A 20,485-nucleotide genomic window follows, 5' to 3' on the forward strand; every position below is an offset into this window, starting at 1 on the left:
GATGGCGTTTAAGTTTTTTGATCAAAATTATGTTAACCAGGCACCCTATATTATTCTCATGCACTATTACTACTTATTTGCTTTCTGCAGGGTATTTGCTCACTGTTTTTATCTTGTGTTTTGTCTGTTTGTGGCCAGTGTAAACATGCGCCTACATGCTGCATGCACACCAACTTATATTCCAGTTCATTGCTTTTGGTTTTTGCTGAAATGGGTACAGGGTTGTACTGATGCCAATATGAGACGGGTGCAGGGCTGTGCCGAGACCGCGATGAGATGCGTGCAGGGCTGCGCCGATGCCGCGATGAGATGGGTGCAGGGCTGTACCGACGCCGCGATGAGATGGGTGCAGGGCTGTACCGACGCCGCGATGAGATGGGTGCAGGGCTGTACCGACGCAGCGATGAGATGGGTGCAGGGCTGTACCGATGCAGCGATGAGATGGGTGCAGGGCTGTACCGATGCAGCGATGAGATGGGTGCAGGGCTGTACCGACGCCGCGATGAGATGGGTGCAGGGCTGTACCGACGCCACGATGAGATGGGTGCAGGGCTGTACCAATGACACTAACATGGGTGCAAGACTGTACCGATGCGGCTATGAAATGGGTGAAAAGCTGCACCAATGCTGCTATAACATGGCTATTTTGCCATCCCAATGCTCAGATAACTACCATATAGTATGGGCATTACTGATCAGAACATGTGCAGAGGACGGCCTAGAAATTGCTGCTGCATGGTGTGAAGCTGACTTTTCTCCCATGTAACCTCAGGCTGCAGCAGAATTTAGTGCCTCCACCTTGCCCGTTCTTGGCGTGGCGCCTACCAGCAGCTCATCTTCACTGTGGCATCAGAGGAGGAGGAGGGAAGAGGAGGGGGGGGAGCAAAAAGGTCATTTAGGAAATGTTTTGCTGTTTACTCAGCCACGTTAACTCGTGTTGCCATATTCTGGTTCTTCCAGCCAAGAGTCTTGGCCTCCCGTGCTCGGCTCAGCCTGACTTTATTACTCAGCCCAATCTGTCGCCGTAACAGCGGGGCACCCTCCCCTGCTGAGGCCTCGCTATGCTCTGCAATAATGACTTTTGGCAGGACAGAAAGGGTGGGACGGCCACTTCCATCTCTCTGGTGGAGACGTTCACCCTGCTAGCTGCCATACTGGGTGTGCTTCCACGCTAAATAAATGAGTCATTTTAATCCGGCTGACAGGCGGGCACCTGAGCAAGCTGATTTCCATCTGTGCCATCCAGGGCAGGCGGAGGAAGCTCAAGCAAGCAGAACTAAGTCTGAGCTACAACCAGTCAAATCCTTGACTTACCAGCCGTCCCGTTCCAATATCTTTGACTTAATCGTGTCAACGTGTCCGGGCGCCATACCCGTCCCATAGAAGGATGTGGCGACATGGCGCCTGCCCTGAAATGGTTAATCAGCGCTGCTCCCGGAGAAGCCGTTTTCGGCACTAATTACTCTAGATGGCTATAATTTACAAGTTGGCGGTGGGTCGGGCGCTCCAAGCTTCACACGTTCTCCGATCAGCAGCTGCCACGATTAGATAGCTAATTGCGCTGCCTTCTGTAGCGGGCAGCAGGCTGGCGGCCGTACGATGGCGATCACAAACTGGCTGCAGCTGAACGGTGCCAGGGCCGCAAAGACGGGAAATTAAACTCAGCCGTCTCCTGCCAGTGGAGGGGAGATGAAGGGCATACAAGGGCCCGATGCAAGGAGGGGCCCTGCTCTCTGACCCAGGGTCTTCTGTCAGCCTCCACAGTGTGGACAGAAGACTGTAGGCCAAGATATAAGTCAGGAAATCGCACAAATATCAATTCCATAATGTAAGAGGCACTGGCTGCCAGGAAGAGTAGAAGAGGGAGAGGTCAGAGCTCCTCGGTGCCCATGGCTTCATGCAGATGTTTGGAGCCCTTCATTGGTACATACAATGGAGCTCAGTGCCAGGTCTACTCACCGTACACAGCAGGATCCCAGCCCTGGCCCCCGAAAACTGCTGGAAAACGTCCGTTCTCTCCTGTAACCCAGAACAGAGCGTGGAATATTAATATATCCGTGCCAGTCTCACCTTCTACAAGGGTTGGCACACATTTTCTCCTACATCTCTGACATGAGCACCATTTCCTTTTTTGCGCCCTGTGACAGACACTTTAGCTTGGTCTCTCGGACACTATGACACGGCATGTAATAGCCACTTGTGTTTTCTGGCCTAGAGTCCATCGCTCTAGATTTTCAGCCATGACGAGTCGCATTTCGACCCCGCATTTCGCAGCGGTCGTGGAGGGGGCGCAGTTACTGAGATACATTTTCTTCAGAAGAAAAGGGATTAAAAATGGAAAGTCGCGGACAAGACAGAGAATGAGGCACCAGTATAGGTCCTGCTGGGAAGATTAAAGGGATCCGGTTACGGGGATGATTTGTGCCTTTGTAATGTTCCCAACACTTACTGGGAGGAGTGGTGATGGGTGGAGGGTGGGGGGCTTAAAATAACAGGGAGGATACTACTAATTTGTTTCTAGTGTGGGGTGGAGTGCCGCCATCTGGGGGTCTCTGTTTAGTTTCATTAAAGCTCCTAATGCGAGGACATCAGGAACTAATTGCCCCCATGACCGGACCTGCCTGGGAGGCGGCAACGAGCAGCTGGTCATGGAGGATTAGACCCAATAAAGACCCTCAGCTGGCGAAGGATGGAGGCGGCTGCACATTTCCAGCACACGATCATCACCAATCCTGCTGCTAATGAGACGATTATAGTGCCGAGTGAAAAGCAGGGAGGAAGCTGCTGCTACTGCTCGCTGGTATCAGCGGGACACCGCCACTCTGGGAAGATGGGATGCTGACACTGTCACCCATGGGGGGGTGGGGGGTGACAAGATGACGCCGACAGGGTCTTTGTGTGTGTGGGGGACAGGACGCCGCCAGTCTGGGAAGATGGGATGACGAAACTGTCACTCAGGGCGAGTGGGGGGTGACAAGATGACGACGCTGACTGTGTGTGTGTGTGTGTGTGTGTGTGTGTGTGTGTGTGTGTGTGTGTGTGTCAGATTGCCGCCACTCTGGGAAGGCGGGGGTGGGGACACTGTCACTCGGGGATGGGGGAGACAAGATGATGACTGGGGGGGCGGGATGACGACACCAACACTTGGGAAAAGGGATGACCACACTGTCACTCATGGGAGTGGGGGTGACAAGATGACAACGCTGACAGGGGGGGGGGGGGTACAGGATGCCGCCACTCTGGGAAGTTGGGATGATGACGCTGTCACTCGTGGATTGGTGCAGGTAAGATGATGACTAGGGGGGACGGGATGACGACGACACTCAGGGGGATGGGATGACGATGTAAACACTTGGAAAAAGGGATGACCACACGGACACTCTGGGAAGCGAAGGGATGATGACGCTGACACTCAGGCGTGGGGTGGTATTGGTAGTTTTGGCGGGATGACTGACACTCAGGGGCAACGGGATGACTAGTGACACAGGCTCTGTATAGCCCCCCATTACCTCTTGCTTCATTCCCCCGTGCAGTCGCAGGAACACTGCCTTGTCTCCCTCGCGCTGCTGCAGGTGGAGGACATTGCTCAGCAGTGTATGATAGAACTCCACCAGTTCGCAGCTCGGGAAGAAGACGATCATCTTCGGTTTTAGATCACACTGGAATAAACACAGCAGTCATAACAGCAGATTCTGATATAAGGGTCCTACAATACATACACAGGCCAGGAATGACATCCCGCACTGACATACCACACTCTGATATAAATTAGACACAACTAGATGTCTCTCGGGTACAGAGAGCGGAGTAGGAGCCCCCCGCACATATGAGCTTACGGGTGATATGTAGAACATGGCAGACGCTCACCTGCCATTTTCCCAGTATGAAGGCGGCCAGTGTAACCAGCTTCAGCTTACTGGGAACCACCACCGTGTGCTGAAGAAGCCGTTCCGGGATAGCAAAGCCCGAAATGTCCGCAGCTCGCTGCTCCACCGGGGATGTGACCTCCAGCATCGGCTCACTGCAAGGGTCTGCGGTCACCGACACAGCGACAGGCAAGTGTAAACTGATGTCAGCCAGACGAGTCACCCCTGAGAAAGAGGACAGGTTCAGATACAGCTCAGCAGACGGTGTCACACAGGATAGGATTAGATACAGCAACTTAGCAGACAGTATCACACAGGATAGGATTAGATACACAGCTCAGCAGACAGTATCAAATGGGATATGATTAGGTACAGCATCTCTGCAGACAGTATCAATTGGGATAGGATTAGGTACAGCATCTCTGCAGACAGTATCAATTGGGATAGGATTAGGTACAGCATCTCTTCAGACGGTATCACATGGGACATGATCAGACACAAGTGACATAAGATGATGGGATATAGTCCTGTGTGGGTGGTTGGTGCTCACCCTGGGTCAGCGTTGCAGACAGCAGCACGTTCTGCCTCCGTTCGCTCTGGGCGTTCAGCGCATTCAAGATAGCTGTGAGATCCTTCTCAAATCCCAGATCCAGAATCCTACAGACAATACAGATCGTTTTTTAGGGGTTAGGAGACAGACACCAGGGAGCAGGAGGATGACTGCCTTATCACGGAGTCTCATTCACCTGTCCGCCTCGTCCACCACTAGCCACCGAATGTGAGTGAAGTGAATGTTCTTTGTGGACCTGATGTGATCGACCAGTCTCCCCGGAGTGGAGATCAGAATATTAATGCCCTTCCGTAACCTTCACAAAGAAGACAATGCTGAAAACAGCGCCACCTAGAGGCCACTGGATCAGGAAAAAACAAAGAACCTGACACAAACAAAAATCACATTACCTGGCCTTTTCTGACTTTCTTTTTTCTCCACCCATCAAAACTCCAGGCACAATCCACATGAAAGGCTGAAAATCAGCAAAATGCAAGTGTTCATGATAAAAGACTGCATTACAGTAGCACAGAATAGTGAGCAGCTCTGGGGCATACTACAGGATGTAACTCAGGATAAGTAATGTAATGTACGTACACAGTGACTGCACCAGCAGAATAGTGAGTGCAGCTCTGGGGTATAATACAGGATGTAATTCAGGATCAGTAATGTAATGTATGTACACAGTGACTGCACCAGCAGAATAGTGAGTGCAGCTCTGGGGTATAATACAGGATGTAATTCAGGATCAGTAATGTAATGTATGTACACAGTGACTGCACCAGCAGAATAGTGAGTGCAGCTCTGGGGTATAATACAGGATGTAACTCAGAATCAGTAATGTATGTACACAGTGACTGCACCAGCAGAATAGTGAGAGCAGCTCTGGGTATAATACAGGATGTAACTCAGGATCAGTACAGGATCAGTAATGTAATGTGTGTACACAGTGACTGCACCAGCAGAATAGTGAGTGCAGCTCTGGGGTATAATACAGGATGTAACTCAGAATCAGTAATGTATGTACACAGTGACTGCACCAGCAGAATAGTGAGAGCAGCTCTGGGTATAATACAGGATGTAACTCAGGATCAGTACAGGATCAGTAATGTAATGTGTGTACACAGTGACTGCACCAGCAGAATAGTGAGTGCAGCTCTGGGGTATAATACAGGATGTAACTCAGAATCAGTAATGTATGTACACAGTGACTGCACCAGCAGAATAGTGAGAGCAGCTCTGGGTATAATACAGGATGTAACTCAGGATCAGTACAGGATCAGTAATGTAATGTGTGTACACAGTGACTGCACCAGCAGAACAGTGAGTGCAGCTCTGGGGTATAATACAGGATGTAACTCAGGATTAGTAATGCAATGTATGTACACAGTGACTGCACCAACAGAATAGTGAGTGCAGCTCTGTGGTATAATACAGGATGTAACTCAGGATCAGTACAGGATCAGTAATGTAATGTATGTACACAGTGACTGCACCAGCAGAAGAGTGAGTGCAGCTCTGGAGTATAACACAGGATAAGTTGCAAAGCATTGCGCAGCTAAGCATATAGACGCTGCAGTTATTTCAACGGCAGTTGGTCACGGCAGGAGTCAGGACCCCACTCTATGATCTGTCTCTTTTGGGTATGTTTGCTGAATAAGCATTTCTTATTACTTGAATCTAGCTTTTCTATTAACCCATCTTACTCCTTCACCATGTTTACCTATGCCCTTAAGGTACCGTCACACTAGACGATATCGCTAGCGATCCGTGACATTGCAGCGTCCTGGCTAGCGATATCGTCCAGTGTGACAGGCAGCAGCGATCAGGCCCCTGCTGTGATATCGCTGGTCGGGGAAGAAAGTCCAGAACTTTGTTTCGTCGCTGGATCTCCCGCTGACATCGCTGAATTGGCGTGTGCGACGCCGATTCAGCGATGTCTTCGCTGGTAACCAGGGTAAACATCGGGTTACTAAGCGCAGGGCCGCGCTTAGTAACCCGATGTTTACCCTGGTTACCATCGTTAAAGTAAAAAAAACAACCACTACATACTTACCTACCGCTGTCTGTCCCTGGCGCTCTGCTTCTCTGCTCTGGCTGTGAGCACAGCGGCCGGAAAGCACAGCGGTGACGTCACCGCTCTGCTTTCCGGCTGCCCGGCGCTCACAGCCAGAGCAGAGAAGCACAGCGCCGGGGACAGACAGCGGTAGGTAAGTATGTAGTGGTTGTTTTTTTTACTTTAACGATGGTAACCAGGGTAAACATCGGGTTACTAAGCGCGGCCCTGCGCTTAGTAACCCGATGTTTACCCTGGTTACCAGCATCGTTGGTCGCTGGAGAGCGGTCTGTGTGACAGCTCTCCAGCGACCAAACAGCGACGCTGCAGCGATCCGGATCGTTGTCGGTATCGCTGCAGCGTCGCTTAGTGTGACGGTACCTTTACAGTGTTTGCTCCACTAATCCTCTCTTTCCTTCCCTATCACAAACCCCAGCACTCTCTAACCTAATCATCATCTCCCCTTCCCTCCCCACCTGTCCTCCTCTGCTGACCTGCTCCTCAACCTCAAATCTATCCTAAGAAAACATAAAACAAGTCGGCCACTCTTTCTCCCACCTGCTCTCCCTTTCTCTGCTTTTCCTCACTGCTGGAGACATATCTACCAACCCGGGACCCCCAGAGCTCATACCTCCCACTCCTACCCCCTCCTATCGCTCCCTATCTAATATGAACTACCGCAATCTTTCCAACATAAAATCCGTGCCCCTGACGCCCACCTCCCTGCTCCCTCTCTCTGGAGCACTCTGCAATGCCCGCTTAATCTGCAATAAGCTTCACGTGATTCACGACCTTTTTATCTCTCGCGCAATCTTGCCTTCCTTGGCCTCACAGACATGGCTAACACACTCTGACACCGCCTCCCCTGCTGCGCTGTGTTACGGAGGCCTCCAATTCACCCACACTCCTCGACCCGGCAACAAACATGGTGGAGGAGTGGGTCTTCTCCTTTCTTCTAACTGCACCTTTAACCCAATCCCACCTCTACCCTCCCTTATTTTGAAGTCCACTGTCCGCATCTACTCTCCCTCCAACCTCCAAGTGGCCGTCATATACCGACCTCAAGGCCCAGCCACTGCCTTTATTGACCAATTCTCCACTTTCTCTCTGCTGACATTCCCACCATCATCATGGGTGACTTCAACATCCCCATTGATACTCCTGTCAATAGCCTCCAAACTTCTGTCCCTTACCTCATCCTTTGGACTTACTCAGTGGTCCTCCTCAGCCACCCACACAGACGGACATACATTAGACCTTGTATTCACCCGTCTCTGCTCTCTATCCAACTTCACCACCTCCCCTCTCCTTCTATCCGACCACCACCTGCTCACCTTCTCATCCCTGTCCTCCTCACCGGTCATCCATGTCCAGTAAAATGCGCACCCCTGCAGAAACCTTGCACACCTATACGCCCATACACTCTCTGACTCTCTCCTACCACTGGCATCCATATCCTCACTCCACGACACAGACACTGCTTTCTACAATGCCACTCTTGCATTAGCTGTTGACACAGTTGCCCCTCTCGTCCATGCAGAGTGCGACATATCAATAGACAACCTTGGCACAATAACACCACTAAAAAGCTCCGGCAAGTGTCCAGGGTTGCGGAGCGGCGTTGGAAAAAAAAAACCACACCTGCAAGACGACTTCACTGCATTCAAACAGGCAACACTCGCTTTTAAATCTGCTCTCACCTCTGCTAAACAGGCCTACTTCACAACCCTCGTATCTTCCCTATCCTACAAACCCAAACAGTTATTCAAAACCTTCAACTCCCTCCTCCGCCCCCCACTGCACCCTCCAACCTCCCTTATCTCTGCTGAGGACTTTGCCACACACTTTAAAAATAAGATCAACCAAACAAGGCAAGTCTTCATTGTTCAACCACCACAACCCCTTTGTATACCAGACCAATACCCAAACCCCATAACCTCCCTATCAAACATTACCGAAGGGGGGCTTAATTGTCTCCTCTCCAAATCGCACCTCACCACCTGTGCGCTCGACCCCATCCCATCCAAACTCCTCCCCAACCTCACCACCACACTTATCCTAAGCCACCTCTTCAACCTATTACTAACTTCTGGCACCTTCCCTTCTGCTTTCAAACATGCCACAATCACGCCTATCCTTAAAAGCCAACCCTCGATCCAGCTGCTATGTCCAGCTATCGCCCAAATCGCTGCTCCCATTCGCTTCCAAACTCCTGGAGCAGCACGTCCACACTGAACTTTCCTCCCACCTCTCATGTAACTGGCTCTTTGACCATCTCCAATCTGGTTTCCGCCCCCATCACTCAACTGAGACAGCCCTGACCAAAATCACTAACGACCTACTTACCGCGAAAGCTATTGGACAATACTCTGTACTCCTCCTTCTAGACCTGTCTTCTGCTTTCGACACAGTTGACCACTGCCTCCTACTACAGATCCTGTCCTCCTTTGGCATCAAAGACCTCGCCCTTACCTGGATCTCCTCGTACCTTTGCAACAGCACATTCAGCATCTGCCACTGTCCCACTACCTCCTCATCTCACCCTCTCTCTGTTGGAGTCCCCCAAGGCTCTGTTCTAGGACCCCTACTCTTCTCAATCTATACACTTGGCTTGGGACAACGCAAAGTCCCATGGATTCCAGTACCACCTCTATGCTGATGACACTCAGATCTACCTCTCTGGCCCAGACGTCACCGCTCTGCTGTCCAGAATCCCAGAGTGCCCATCAGCCATATCCTCCTCCTTCTCTCACTTCCTCAAACTCAATGTGGACAAATCTTAACTCATCATCTTTCCTCCATCCTGTAGATCTTCCTCACCTGATCTATCTATCGCAATCAATGACATCATGCTTTCCCCGTACCGGAAGTCCACTTCCTCGGAGTAACCTTAGACTCTGCCCTGTCCTTCAAACCGCACATCCAAGCTCTTTAGGCCATGTTCACACAGTGCGTTTTTTACCGCGGAACCGCGGCGGTTTTGCCGCTGCGGTTCCGCAGCTGTTTTCCATGCAGGGTACAGTACACTGTACCCTATGGAAAACAGGACACACTGTGCACATGGTCCGGAAATTGTAAAAAAAAAGACACGCTGAATAGCTCCCGGAAAAAAGAAGGAGCATGTCAATTCTTTTTCCGGAGCCGCAGCGGTTCTGCACCCATAGACCTCCATTGTGAGGTCCAAACCGCAGTAAAACCCGCAGATCAAAAATATATCTGCGGGTTTTACTGCGGTTTGATGTGCAGAACCGCTGCAGCAGGAAGTGCGGGGAGCGGGCGGAAGTGCGTGGGCGGAGTGTGGCTGCCCCCCCCGTGTTCCGATCCCGCCCCCCGATGCCCCCCCCCCCAGTGCTCCGATGCCCCCCCCCAGTGCTCTGATGCCCCCCCCCCCAGTGCTCTGATGCCCCCCTTATACTCACCCGGCGTCCCGGTGTCCGTCCGGCCGTCTTCTCCCTGGGCGCCGCCATCTTGCAAAATGGCGGGCGCATGCGCAGTGCGCCCGCCGAATCTGCCGGCCGGCAGATTCGTTCCAAAGTGCATTTTGATCACTGAGATATAACCTATCTCAGTGATCAAAATAAAAAAAATAGTAAATGACACCCCCCCCCCTTTGTCACCCCCATAGGTAGGGACAATAAAAAAAATAAAGAATTTTTTTTTTTTTTTTTTTCACTAAGGTTAGAATAGGGGTAGGGGTAGGGTTAGGGGTAGGGTTAGGGGTAGGGTTAGGGGTAGGGTTAGGGGTAGGGTTAGGGTTAGGGGTAGGGTTAGGGGTAGGGGTAGGGTTAGGGGTAGGGTTAGGGGTAGGGTTAGGGTATTTTCAGCCATTTTAACCCTAAAAAAATTCCTAGAAAACACACAGACTCTGGCTAGAAAACTGCATCAAAAAAACGCATCAAAAAACGCATCAAAAAACGCATCAAAAACGGACCAAAAAAGGACCAAAAAAAGGACCTGCGTTTTCTGCCAAGAGCTGCAGTTTTTTAAAAAACAGTCAGGAAAAAAAAAGGATGGAAATCCTGAACGTGTGAACATACCCTAACACCTCCAGTCGCCTCCAGCTCAAAAACCTCTCCAGAATCCGTCCTTTCCTCAACCGTCAATCTACTAAAATGCTTGTGCATGCCCTCATCATCTCCCACCTTGACTATTGCAACAACCTTTTCTGCGGCCTCCCTGCTAACACCCTTGCACCTCTCCAGTCCATCCTTAACTCTGCTGCCCGACTAATTCATCTCTCTCCTCGCTACTCCTCTGCTTCTCCTCTCTGCAAATCTCTTCACTGGCTCCCATTCCTTCTGCGTATCCAGTTCAAATTACTAATACTGACCTACAAAGCCATCCACAACCTGTCTCCTCCATATATCTCTGAACTAACCTCCCGATATCTTCCCTCACGTGATCTCTGGTCCTCCCAAGACCTCCTTCTCTCCTCCACACTTATTCGCTCCTCATCCAATTGCCTCCAAGACTTCTCACGAATATCCCCATCCTCTGGAATTCTTTGCCCCAACACGCCCAACTATCAATCACATTCGGATCCTTCAGACGGAACCTGAAAACCCACCTCTTCAGGAAAGCCTACAGCCTGCACTGACATTGCTGGCTCCTCACCACTACTGAAGCTACCGCCTCACCAACGCCAGAGATGCAGTAACCCCCAACCTACTGTCTCCTTCCCCATAATCCTGTAGAATGTAAGCCCGCAAGGGCAGGGTCCTCGCCCCTCTGTATCAGTCTGTCATTTTTAGTTTGTTTACTTTAAGTGATATCTGTAACTTGTATGTAGCCCCTTCTCATGTACAGCACCATGGAGTCAATGGTGCTATATAAATAAATAATAATAAGTAATGTATGTAGACAGGGACTTGAGATAATTTCTATACTTTGCTCGCCTCGGGCGTATTGCAGTCGCTTTCCTATATATCTGGTCTTGGAGTTATTACCTTCAGCAGCTTCTGGATGATGGAGAAACTCTGTAGAGCCAACTGTGGGGAGAAAGAAGAATGTGAGACAGTGAATGATAGGAAATATGTGCAGCATTACACCATGTATATTAGTCTAATACCATCTATGGCCTCTTACCTCTCTCGTCGGCACTAATATAAGGGCGTAAGGGCCGTCGCTTCGCTGTTGGAAAGAAGACTGTATAGTAGTTATTCAACAAAGGACACGTGTCGTGCTCTTCAGCCTGTAGCTGAAGAACTACATCTCTCAGCATGCTCAAGCTGTTCCTTAGCAACAAACTACTAAGCCTTAGTAGGTTACAAAATTTAAATAAAGTGGTCGTCACCTGGATTTTTGGGGTAACTTCCTGCAGTGCTTGCACTAGGGGAACGCCATAAGCCAAAGTCTTACCTGTGCGAGACAAAAAGTTGATATCAATGACTGCGCTAGGATATTACAATCATTCATGATAATAGAAGTCAGAATAAGTCTGGCTATTTTCTAATATACTTTGTATATCAATTCTTCAAATATCTCTGCTTGCTGTCAGGGAACGGACACATCTCCAGCAGTAAGCCTTGAACTCAGTCCTGGTTATGTTATGAGAGCAGAACATGACCAAGCAGAGATACTGAAAATTGCAAGCAATTGATACACATTAGAATACTGAAAACCTGAAACTCCCACCATTCACAAGGCAACGCGTCCTTCCATTCTACAACTCCCCCTATAAGAAAATGGACTAATCCAAACCTACCAGACCCAGTCTGTGACCGAACCATTGCATCTCTTCCAGACAGGAGGGCTGGAATTGTCATTTTCTGGACGCTGCCATGAAAACACAAATCAAAAACCACAAGAGTGATCGTCAGTGATGGTCTGCAATGTCTGTTCCTTCTTTTGTACATTAATATAACATATGGTCCCACTCTTTTAAATGGACTATGTCAGCACAGAATGACTATTCAAACTAAGTCCCGCTGCTCGGTGCATCATGGTGGGGCCAATCACTTTAAGGGAATCTGTCAGTAGCACCGACCCTCCTGAGCTGTCTGTATGGGCTTATAGGTCATAGGAAGCTCAATACCTTGATATCTGATCTGATGTCTTATTCCATATTTTTCTTATTTGTAAATGGGGAGGACGCTGCCTGAAGAGGACTGCCTCCAGGGATTATTATACATGAAGGAGAGATACCAGTGTGAGACCAGTCACTAACACAGAACAGCAGAAATTACATTTATCTTCTTGCCAACACATTTTTGTAGCTCTCACAGCTCTGCTGTATTGTGACATTACAGCCCTGTCTGCCTGTGAGATGGAAACCAAGAACCTGCAGATGTCAGTTACTCAGTTATTAATCACACACAGCTCTGCAGTGAGATCAGGAGAGCAGAGAGCGACCACACTGGTAACTATCCTTCATGTAAGGCAGAGTTATCTCCAGACAGCCTCCTCTTCTATAGACAGGATCCGACTTCGGCGTCTCAGCATGAACAGTACATGATATCACGGCCATGCACCGCGCATCACAAGCTGACCTCTGATTAGCGGGTGGCACGTATAGCAGCGCAGGGAGCCAAAGAGTCGCACATCCAGGTGAAATTGGCTTCAGCGGGCCCCCAACCCACAAGGCTCAGTCGCACCCTCTGCCACCGAGATCATTACACCTCTGCCTTTGGAAACCATCAAAAATATAATTATTTAAATAAACTTAATTTCAGCCAATGCAGATGTAGCAGAGTTGAATTTGTCATTTAAACAGGTTGTTCCACCTAAAATTACATATATCTTGGCTGTTAAATGCATATTTGGATACACACCTAATATGTTTTTTTGCGATTTTGTAACTTATTCATTACAGGTTATATTTTAGGGGGTCTATTTTTTGGTGGTTTCTAAATTGTTTGCCCCCCCTTTTCAGTCTACCCTTGTCTTTAATCTTCCATCCAGCTGAATAAGAAATTTGATAATCCAGAAAAGCCAACTAACTAATCATGAGGTGCGTCTCATTAAAATTCAAAAGGAACAGCAACATATTCCACATTTGCATCATAGAATGTTAGAGTTGGAAGGGACCTCCAGGGTCATCGTGTCAAACCCCCTGCTCAATGCAGGATTCACTACACCATCTCGGATAGATGTCTATCCAGCCTCTGTTTGAAGACTTCCATTGAAGGAGAACTCACCACCTCTCGTGGCAGCCTGTTCCACTTATTAATCACCCTAATTATCAAAAATGTTTTTCTAGTATCTAATCTTTATCTTCTCCCTTTCAGTTTCATCCCATTGCTTCTCGTGTTTCCATATGCAAATGAGAATAATGATTATCTGTCTACACTGTGACCTCCCTTCAGATATTTGTAGACAGCTATTAAGTTTCCTCTTAGCCTTCATTTTTGCAAGCTAAACATTCCCAGATCCTTTAATCGTTCCTCGTAGGACATACTTTGTAGTCCACTCACTATCCTGGTAGATTTTCTCTGAACTTGCTCCAGCTTATCAATGTCTTTTTGAAAATGTGGGGCCCAGAACTGAACACAGTATTCCAGATGAGGCCTGACCAAGGAGGAATAGAGGGGGATAATTTCTTCTAGTGACTCTATACTCTTATGTTTCAATTAATACATCCTAGAACTATGTTTGCGGTTTTTGCTGCTGCATCACACTGTTGACTCATGTTCAGTCTGTAATCTGTTAGTATACCCAAGTCTTTTTCACACGTGATGTTGCTTCGTTCTATTCCTCCCGTTCTGTAGATGTAATTTTTGTTTTTCTTGCCCAGATGTAGAATCTTGCATTTATCCCTGTTAAAAACCATTCTATTGGTAATTGCCCATTATTCAAGCTTATCCACATCCTTCTGAAACCTTTCTCTGTATTCTCAAGTGTTAAGGTACCTTCACACTAAACGACGCTGCAGCGATACCGACAACGATCCGGATCGCTGCAGCGTCGCTGTTTGGTCGCTGGAGAGCTGTCACACAGAGAGCTCTCCAGCGACCAACGATGCCGGTAACCAGGGTAAACATCGGGTTACTAAGCGCAGGGCCGCGCTTAGTAACCCGATGTTTACCCTGGTTACCATCCTAAAAGTAAAAAAAACAAACGCTTCATACTTACCTTCCGCTGTCTGTCCTCGGCGCTCTGCTTCTCTGTACTGGCTGTGAGCACAGCGGCCGGAAAGCAGAGCGGTGACGTCACCGCTCTGCTTTCCGGCCACTGTGCTCACAGTGAGTGCAGGAAAGCACAGCGCCGGGGACAGACAGCGGAAGGTAAGTATGAAGCGTTTGGTTTTTTTACTTTTAGGATGGTAACCAGGGTAAACATCGGGTTACTAAGCGCGGCCCTGCGCTTAGTAACCCGATGTTTACCCTGGTTACCAGCGAAGACATCACTGAATCGGTGTCACACACGCCGATTCAGCGATGTCAGCGGGAGAGCCAGCGACCAAATAAAGTTCTGGCCTTCTAGCCCCGACCAACGACATCACAGCAGGATTCTGATCGCTGCTGCGTGTCAAACTGAACGATATCGCTAGCGAGGACGCTGCAACGTCACGGATCGCTAGCGATATCGTTTAGTGTGAAGGTACCTTTAGCTATCCCTCCTAGCTTTGCATTGTCTGCAAATTTGATTAGCTTACCCTCAGTTCCCTTATCTAGATCATTTATAAAAATGTTGAATACTGGGCCCAGGACAGAGCCTTGTGGTACCCCACATGAAACACTCTTCCAATTGAATATGCAACCATTTATTACCACCCTTTGGAGTATGATCACTGAGCCAGTTATGAATCCACCTAACCGTAGCCTTGTCAGTCCCATACTTGGTCATTTTTTCAATAAGTATAGTATGACATACTTTATCAAAATGCTTTGCTGAAGTCGGGATACACTATATCTACCACATTTCCCTTGTCCACCCAGTCAGTAATTCCATCATAGAAGGAAATTAGATTAGTCTGGCATGACTTGTTTGCTACCAACCAATGCTGGCTCTGGTTAATTACTGTATTCTTATCCAAGTACTTACATACGTGCTGTTTAATAATTTGTTCAAAGATCTTTCCTGGTATAGAAGTAAGGCTCACTGGCCTGTAATTTCCTAGCTCCGTCTTCTTTCCTTTTTTGAAGATCGGGACATTTGCCCTTCTCCAATATTTTGGGACTTCTCCCATTCTCCAGAATTTTTCAAAAGATTCTGGCTAGTGGTTCTGCAATTTCCTCTTCTAACTTATTCAGTCACCTATGATGTAATTCATGTGGACCAGATTTATATTCATTTAAATTAGCTCAGTGTTCCCGCTCTATCACTCGGTAGATAGTGTGGAGTCTTATTCTTTCGATTGCACCGTAAAGATCAGTTGATGTTACAATTGCTTTCTTAGAGAATCCAGATGCAAATTTAAAAGTTTGGCCTTCGGCAACACCATTTTTTACCCCATGACCCTTTTCATCCTGTAAAAATCCTATAGAATCTTTGACTTGACGTTTGCTTTTGACATACCCCCAAATTACTTTATTACTGCTTTTGGTCTCCCGTGTAAGCCTTACTTAATTACTGGCTTTAGTTCTTTTAATGCTTGCCCTGCAAACAGCATTATATTGTTCTTTAGAAATGCCCCATCTTTCCATTTGACATACCGTACATTTATTTTTTCCTTTTTAACAAATGTTTAAGTTTGGTGTTCATCCATCCTGGTCTCTTTAAATGCTTCCAATTCTTCCTAATTTGGGGATTGTTACTGATTGTGCAGTGAGAATTTCATTTTGCAAAATCTCCCATCCTTCTCGGACATTTCTGTCCTTTAGAACATTTGGCCATTGAACCTTTCCTAAGATCTCCCATCTTCTGATAATCAAGCACCTAAAAGGTTTATCCAAAGGAATACAAGAACGTAACATAACAGTGCAGACTCACCTGGTCATCCTGCTCATTGCCAACACGTCTGTGAGGGTGGCCACCTTAAAGGAACAAATATAAAATGGAGGTTTATAAAAAGATGGACAGGGATTTAGGGTCAATTTAAATAAAATTATTTTGTCACTGCAGATGTAGCAGAGGTGAATTTGTACTTTAAAGGGATTGTGGCACCAAAATGACAGTCCACTGGCAATCAACAGGTAACATCAGGGGATGCTGCTGGAGGCAGCACATTTATCCTGCTGCGCCCACTCACTAGAAAACCCATTGTGGTATAGCATGTGGGCGACAAAGAAAACTAAAGAATTCTCTTTTATCAGGTCCTTGAAAACCTTTCCCTAATAAGGCACAGCAGCCGCTGCTGTACAATCAGGCACAGAGCTATAGCGCAGGCTCAGCTCAGCTATATCCTGTTTACTTACCAGATGTGGATGCAGTCCGAGGTCGGAGAAGGAATCTGAGGAGAAGACTTTTTCCTGCAGCTGCTTCACTTCCAATCTAGAGAAGGAAAAATTCCAGACTGGATTTTTAGGTCTCATGGTGGGAAAATACACAGCTAGGACCCCCAAAGATCCTGAGAACAGGAGTCCCCAAGACCCCTATGTGCCTGTGTGACCCCAACCCCACTCACTCCTGTGGGAGAGGCAGTGATCCCCAATAGCTACATCTTCTGACACCAAGTGATATGTCACAGGAAAGTTACAAATCTGTCACCAAAAAAAAAAAAAAAATCACGTAACCCCAGAGCACACCACGCACCAGACACCGCCGGCCAGCTCCAGGGCAGTCTTCAGGCGCCAACCATCACGAGCTGGTACTCCTACCCGAATACTTGTCCACCTGCTCCGCTCACTATCCTGCAGTCCCCTGGACCCACTGTGGCGCTTCCAGAGACCCCACACTAGCCAAGGCAGGGGACCAACGCTGCCTGACCTAACCGGCTGGGCCTGGGATATCAGACAAATTTTCTACAACAGGTATTTCTGTAAGAGGTTCACCCATCAAGGACAGGAAACCAACTGATGCGGGAGAGAGGTGCCGCACTTTTATGTCTGTAGGTTTCCTGTCCTTAAAGGGCGGATCCTCTCTCTCGTAGTGCTGTCACGGGAGAACGAATGAAAAACACTATTACCTGCATATATGGGGCTAATCCGGAGGCTAATAGTGTTACTAACCTGCTCGGTGCCTGCACTTAGCTGACAGCTGCGAGGAGAAAGCATTAAGCTACTTACTGGTAGCGGCATTTCTCGCAGGCCCATGACAGCACGACGAGAGAGGGGATCCGCCCATTAGGAACAGGAAACCTACAGATACAAAAGGGCGGCACCTCTCCCTTGCCTCAGTTGTATTTCAGAGTCTTGAGAGGACTACCGCGGTTAGTGGTACACAAAAATATACACTATATACAGATTATATACAAAATATCAGACATCTATTGGAACTGGTATCATATTGTGAAATATATACATTTATAGGGAGTGCAACCCCCATGTGAATAGGGAGGGAACTAAGGGTGCTGTCATGGGCCTCCGAGAAATGCCGCTACCAGTAAGTAGCTTAATGCTTTACTCGGACTCCCATGACAGCACGACGAGAGAATTACAGAGATGTAAGCTTCCTTAGGGAGGGACTATGGCCTGTAGCACCCTTAACCCGAATGTGAGATCAGAGGAAGCCCCCAAATCCAACCTATAGTGTTTAAAGAAGGTGGACGGGGATGACCATGTGGCCGCCTTACATATCTGGTCGATTGATACTCCAGACTTTTCCGCCCAGGATGTAGCCATGGCCCTGGTGGAATGCGCCCTCAGATTCTGCGGAGCCGGACCTCCACCTGCAGTATAAGCCAAAGAGATAGCCTCCCTAATCCACTTTGCTAGTGTGTACTTTGATACCCTGAGTCCCTTTCTAGGGTTTTGGAAAGATAAAAATAACGCATCATCTTTCTTCCATGTGTCAGTAATAGAGATGTATTCTAGCAGGCATCTCCTAACATCTAATGTATGGAGTAGTTCTTCTTTAGGGTTGGAGGGATTGGGAAGGAAGGATGGTAAAACTATCTCCTGTGAAACCGTGACGACACTTTTGGTAAATAGGCCGGGTCCGGTCTGAGGACTACTCTATCCGGCAGAAACTCTGTATAAGGGGAAAGCCTGGAGAGCGCTTGTATGTCTCCCACTTTACGGGCAGATGTAATTGCCACAAGAAAAGCTGTCTTAAGAGATAGGGCCTTAATTGAAGCTGATTGTAAAGGTTCAAACGGCTCTCTAGTCAATGCTGACAGTACTAGGTTGAGATCCCAAGGCATAGATCTATCTTTATGTATAGGTCTAGATCTAATAGATGCTTTAATGAACCTTGAGATCCAATAATTATTGGCGATGTTACATGAAAATAGAGCCCCTAGGGCCGAGACCTGTACCCTTAGAGTACTAGTGGATAGATCTAGCTCTAAGCCTCTCTGCAGAAATTCTAAGATTTGTTTTATAGGTAATCCCTCTTCTAAATTAAAATCAGAAGAGGCCAGAAATTTCCGCCAGGTTCTAGCGTAAATTGTTGTGGTTATTTGCTTTCTACTTTTCATAAGGGTCTCAATTAGACTCGGGGAGAACCCTTTGCTTTTTAGTAACGCCCTTTCAAAATCCATGCCGTTAAATGGAGATTCTTTACTTGAGGATGGCTGATCGGACCCTGGTAGAGCAGATCTGGAATGTCCGGAAGTACCCAGGGGTCCTCCACTGACATGATCCTGAGCCAAGTGAACCAGGCCCTTCTGGGCCAGAATGGGGCAATCAATATAACTCTGGCTCGATCTTCTCTTATCTTCCTAACTACTAAGGGTAACAGGCCTAGTGGAGGAAATGCATACGCCAGCTGAAAATCCCATTTGATCAGAAAGGCGTCTACCGTCAGAGGATTTTCCCTGGGATTTAGGGAACAGAATTTTGTGGTCTTCCGGTTGTCCCTGGTAGCAAATAAATCTACTTCTGGATGTCCCCATTTGTGGACAATCTGATCGAACACGCAATTGTTTAGGGACCACTCCCCTTGCCTCAAGGTGTTGCGGCTTAGAAAGTCCGCCTTGATGTTTTCTTTTCCTCTTATGTGTAGAGCTGTTAGGGATAAGAAGTGATTTTCTGCTGTCTGGAACAGACGATCCGCCACTCTCATCAGTGACTCGGAATGAGTTCCACCCTGATGATTTATGTATGCGACCGCCACCTGGTTGTCCGATAGGATCTTGACATGATGACCCTGCACATATATGAGGAATTTTTTCACCGAAAGCTCTACTGCCATTAACTCTTTCTGGTTGGAGGAGGCTGATGTTAGGGGAGGGGGCCATAGACCCTGAACCATCATGTCATCCATGTGTGCTCCCCAACCCAAAGGGCTAGCATCTGTTGTTACCACACGTGTTACCTGAGACACCCAGGGAACTCCCGCCGATAAATTTTCACTGACTAGCCACCACTTAAGAGATGTGAGTGCTTTTGGACTCAAGGTAATCCGACTCTGCAGGGACCCCCGTAAGATTCTGTCATTAACCAGCACCTCGGATTGTAACGGTCTGGTGTGGAACTGGGCCCAACGGACAGCGGGAATGCAAGAGGTTAGGGATCCTAAAAGTGACATAGCCTGTCTAAGGGTCATGGATGGTTTATCAATTGCCCTAGACACCTGTTGTTGGATATGTAACAACTTGTCGGGTGGAAGACAACACTGTTGGGATTCTGAGTTTAATAGTCCCAAAAACCTTTGTATTTTCTGGGGCTGTAAACGAGATTTTTCATAATTTACGATCCACCCCAGATGCTCAAGTTTGGATGTGGCTGTCTCTAGCTGAGAAAGGCAATGGTTTGCAGAGCTCCCTACTATAAGAAAGTCATCCAAGTAGGGAATAATTAGGATGTCAGACTCTCGTAAGTGCGCCATGACTTCGGCCACTAACTTTGTAAACACCCTAGGAGCTGCTGATAAGCCGAAAGGAAGAGCTCTGAACTGGAAATGGCGAATCTGACCCCCCATTGACACAGCTACTCTCAGGAATCTCTGGAAGTGTTCATGTATCGGAACATGATAGTATGCATCTTTTAGATCTACAACTACCATGAAACAGTGATTAAACAACATTTTTAT

The 20,485-nt window shown here is 47.9% G+C and overlaps 1 protein-coding gene across 2 annotated transcripts in view; it reads right to left on the reverse strand.

Annotated features, from left to right (window-relative positions):
• Window positions 1–20,485, reverse strand: part of DDX31 (DEAD-box helicase 31) — a 48,540-nt gene that overhangs the window by 21,551 nt on the left and 6,504 nt on the right. For both annotated transcript variants that reach the window (XM_069747585.1, XM_069747586.1), the window contains exons 3-14: window positions 16,768–16,843; window positions 16,343–16,386; window positions 12,177–12,247; window positions 11,766–11,830; window positions 11,558–11,602; window positions 11,419–11,460; window positions 4,827–4,891; window positions 4,613–4,732; window positions 4,417–4,523; window positions 3,868–4,091; window positions 3,510–3,659; window positions 1,960–2,019 (exon numbers count right to left, since the gene is read on the reverse strand). In XM_069747585.1, coding sequence (XP_069603686.1) covers window positions 1,960–2,019; window positions 3,510–3,659; window positions 3,868–4,091; window positions 4,417–4,523; window positions 4,613–4,732; window positions 4,827–4,891; window positions 11,419–11,460; window positions 11,558–11,602; window positions 11,766–11,830; window positions 12,177–12,247; window positions 16,343–16,386; window positions 16,768–16,843 — 1,069 coding nt within the window. The remainder of the gene's footprint in view (window positions 1–1,959; window positions 2,020–3,509; window positions 3,660–3,867; window positions 4,092–4,416; window positions 4,524–4,612; window positions 4,733–4,826; window positions 4,892–11,418; window positions 11,461–11,557; window positions 11,603–11,765; window positions 11,831–12,176; window positions 12,248–16,342; window positions 16,387–16,767; window positions 16,844–20,485) is intronic.

The sequence above is a fragment of the Ranitomeya imitator genome, chromosome 2 (genome assembly GCF_032444005.1).
Source record: "Ranitomeya imitator isolate aRanImi1 chromosome 2, aRanImi1.pri, whole genome shotgun sequence".
Classification (NCBI taxonomy): domain Eukaryota; kingdom Metazoa; phylum Chordata; class Amphibia; order Anura; family Dendrobatidae; genus Ranitomeya; species Ranitomeya imitator.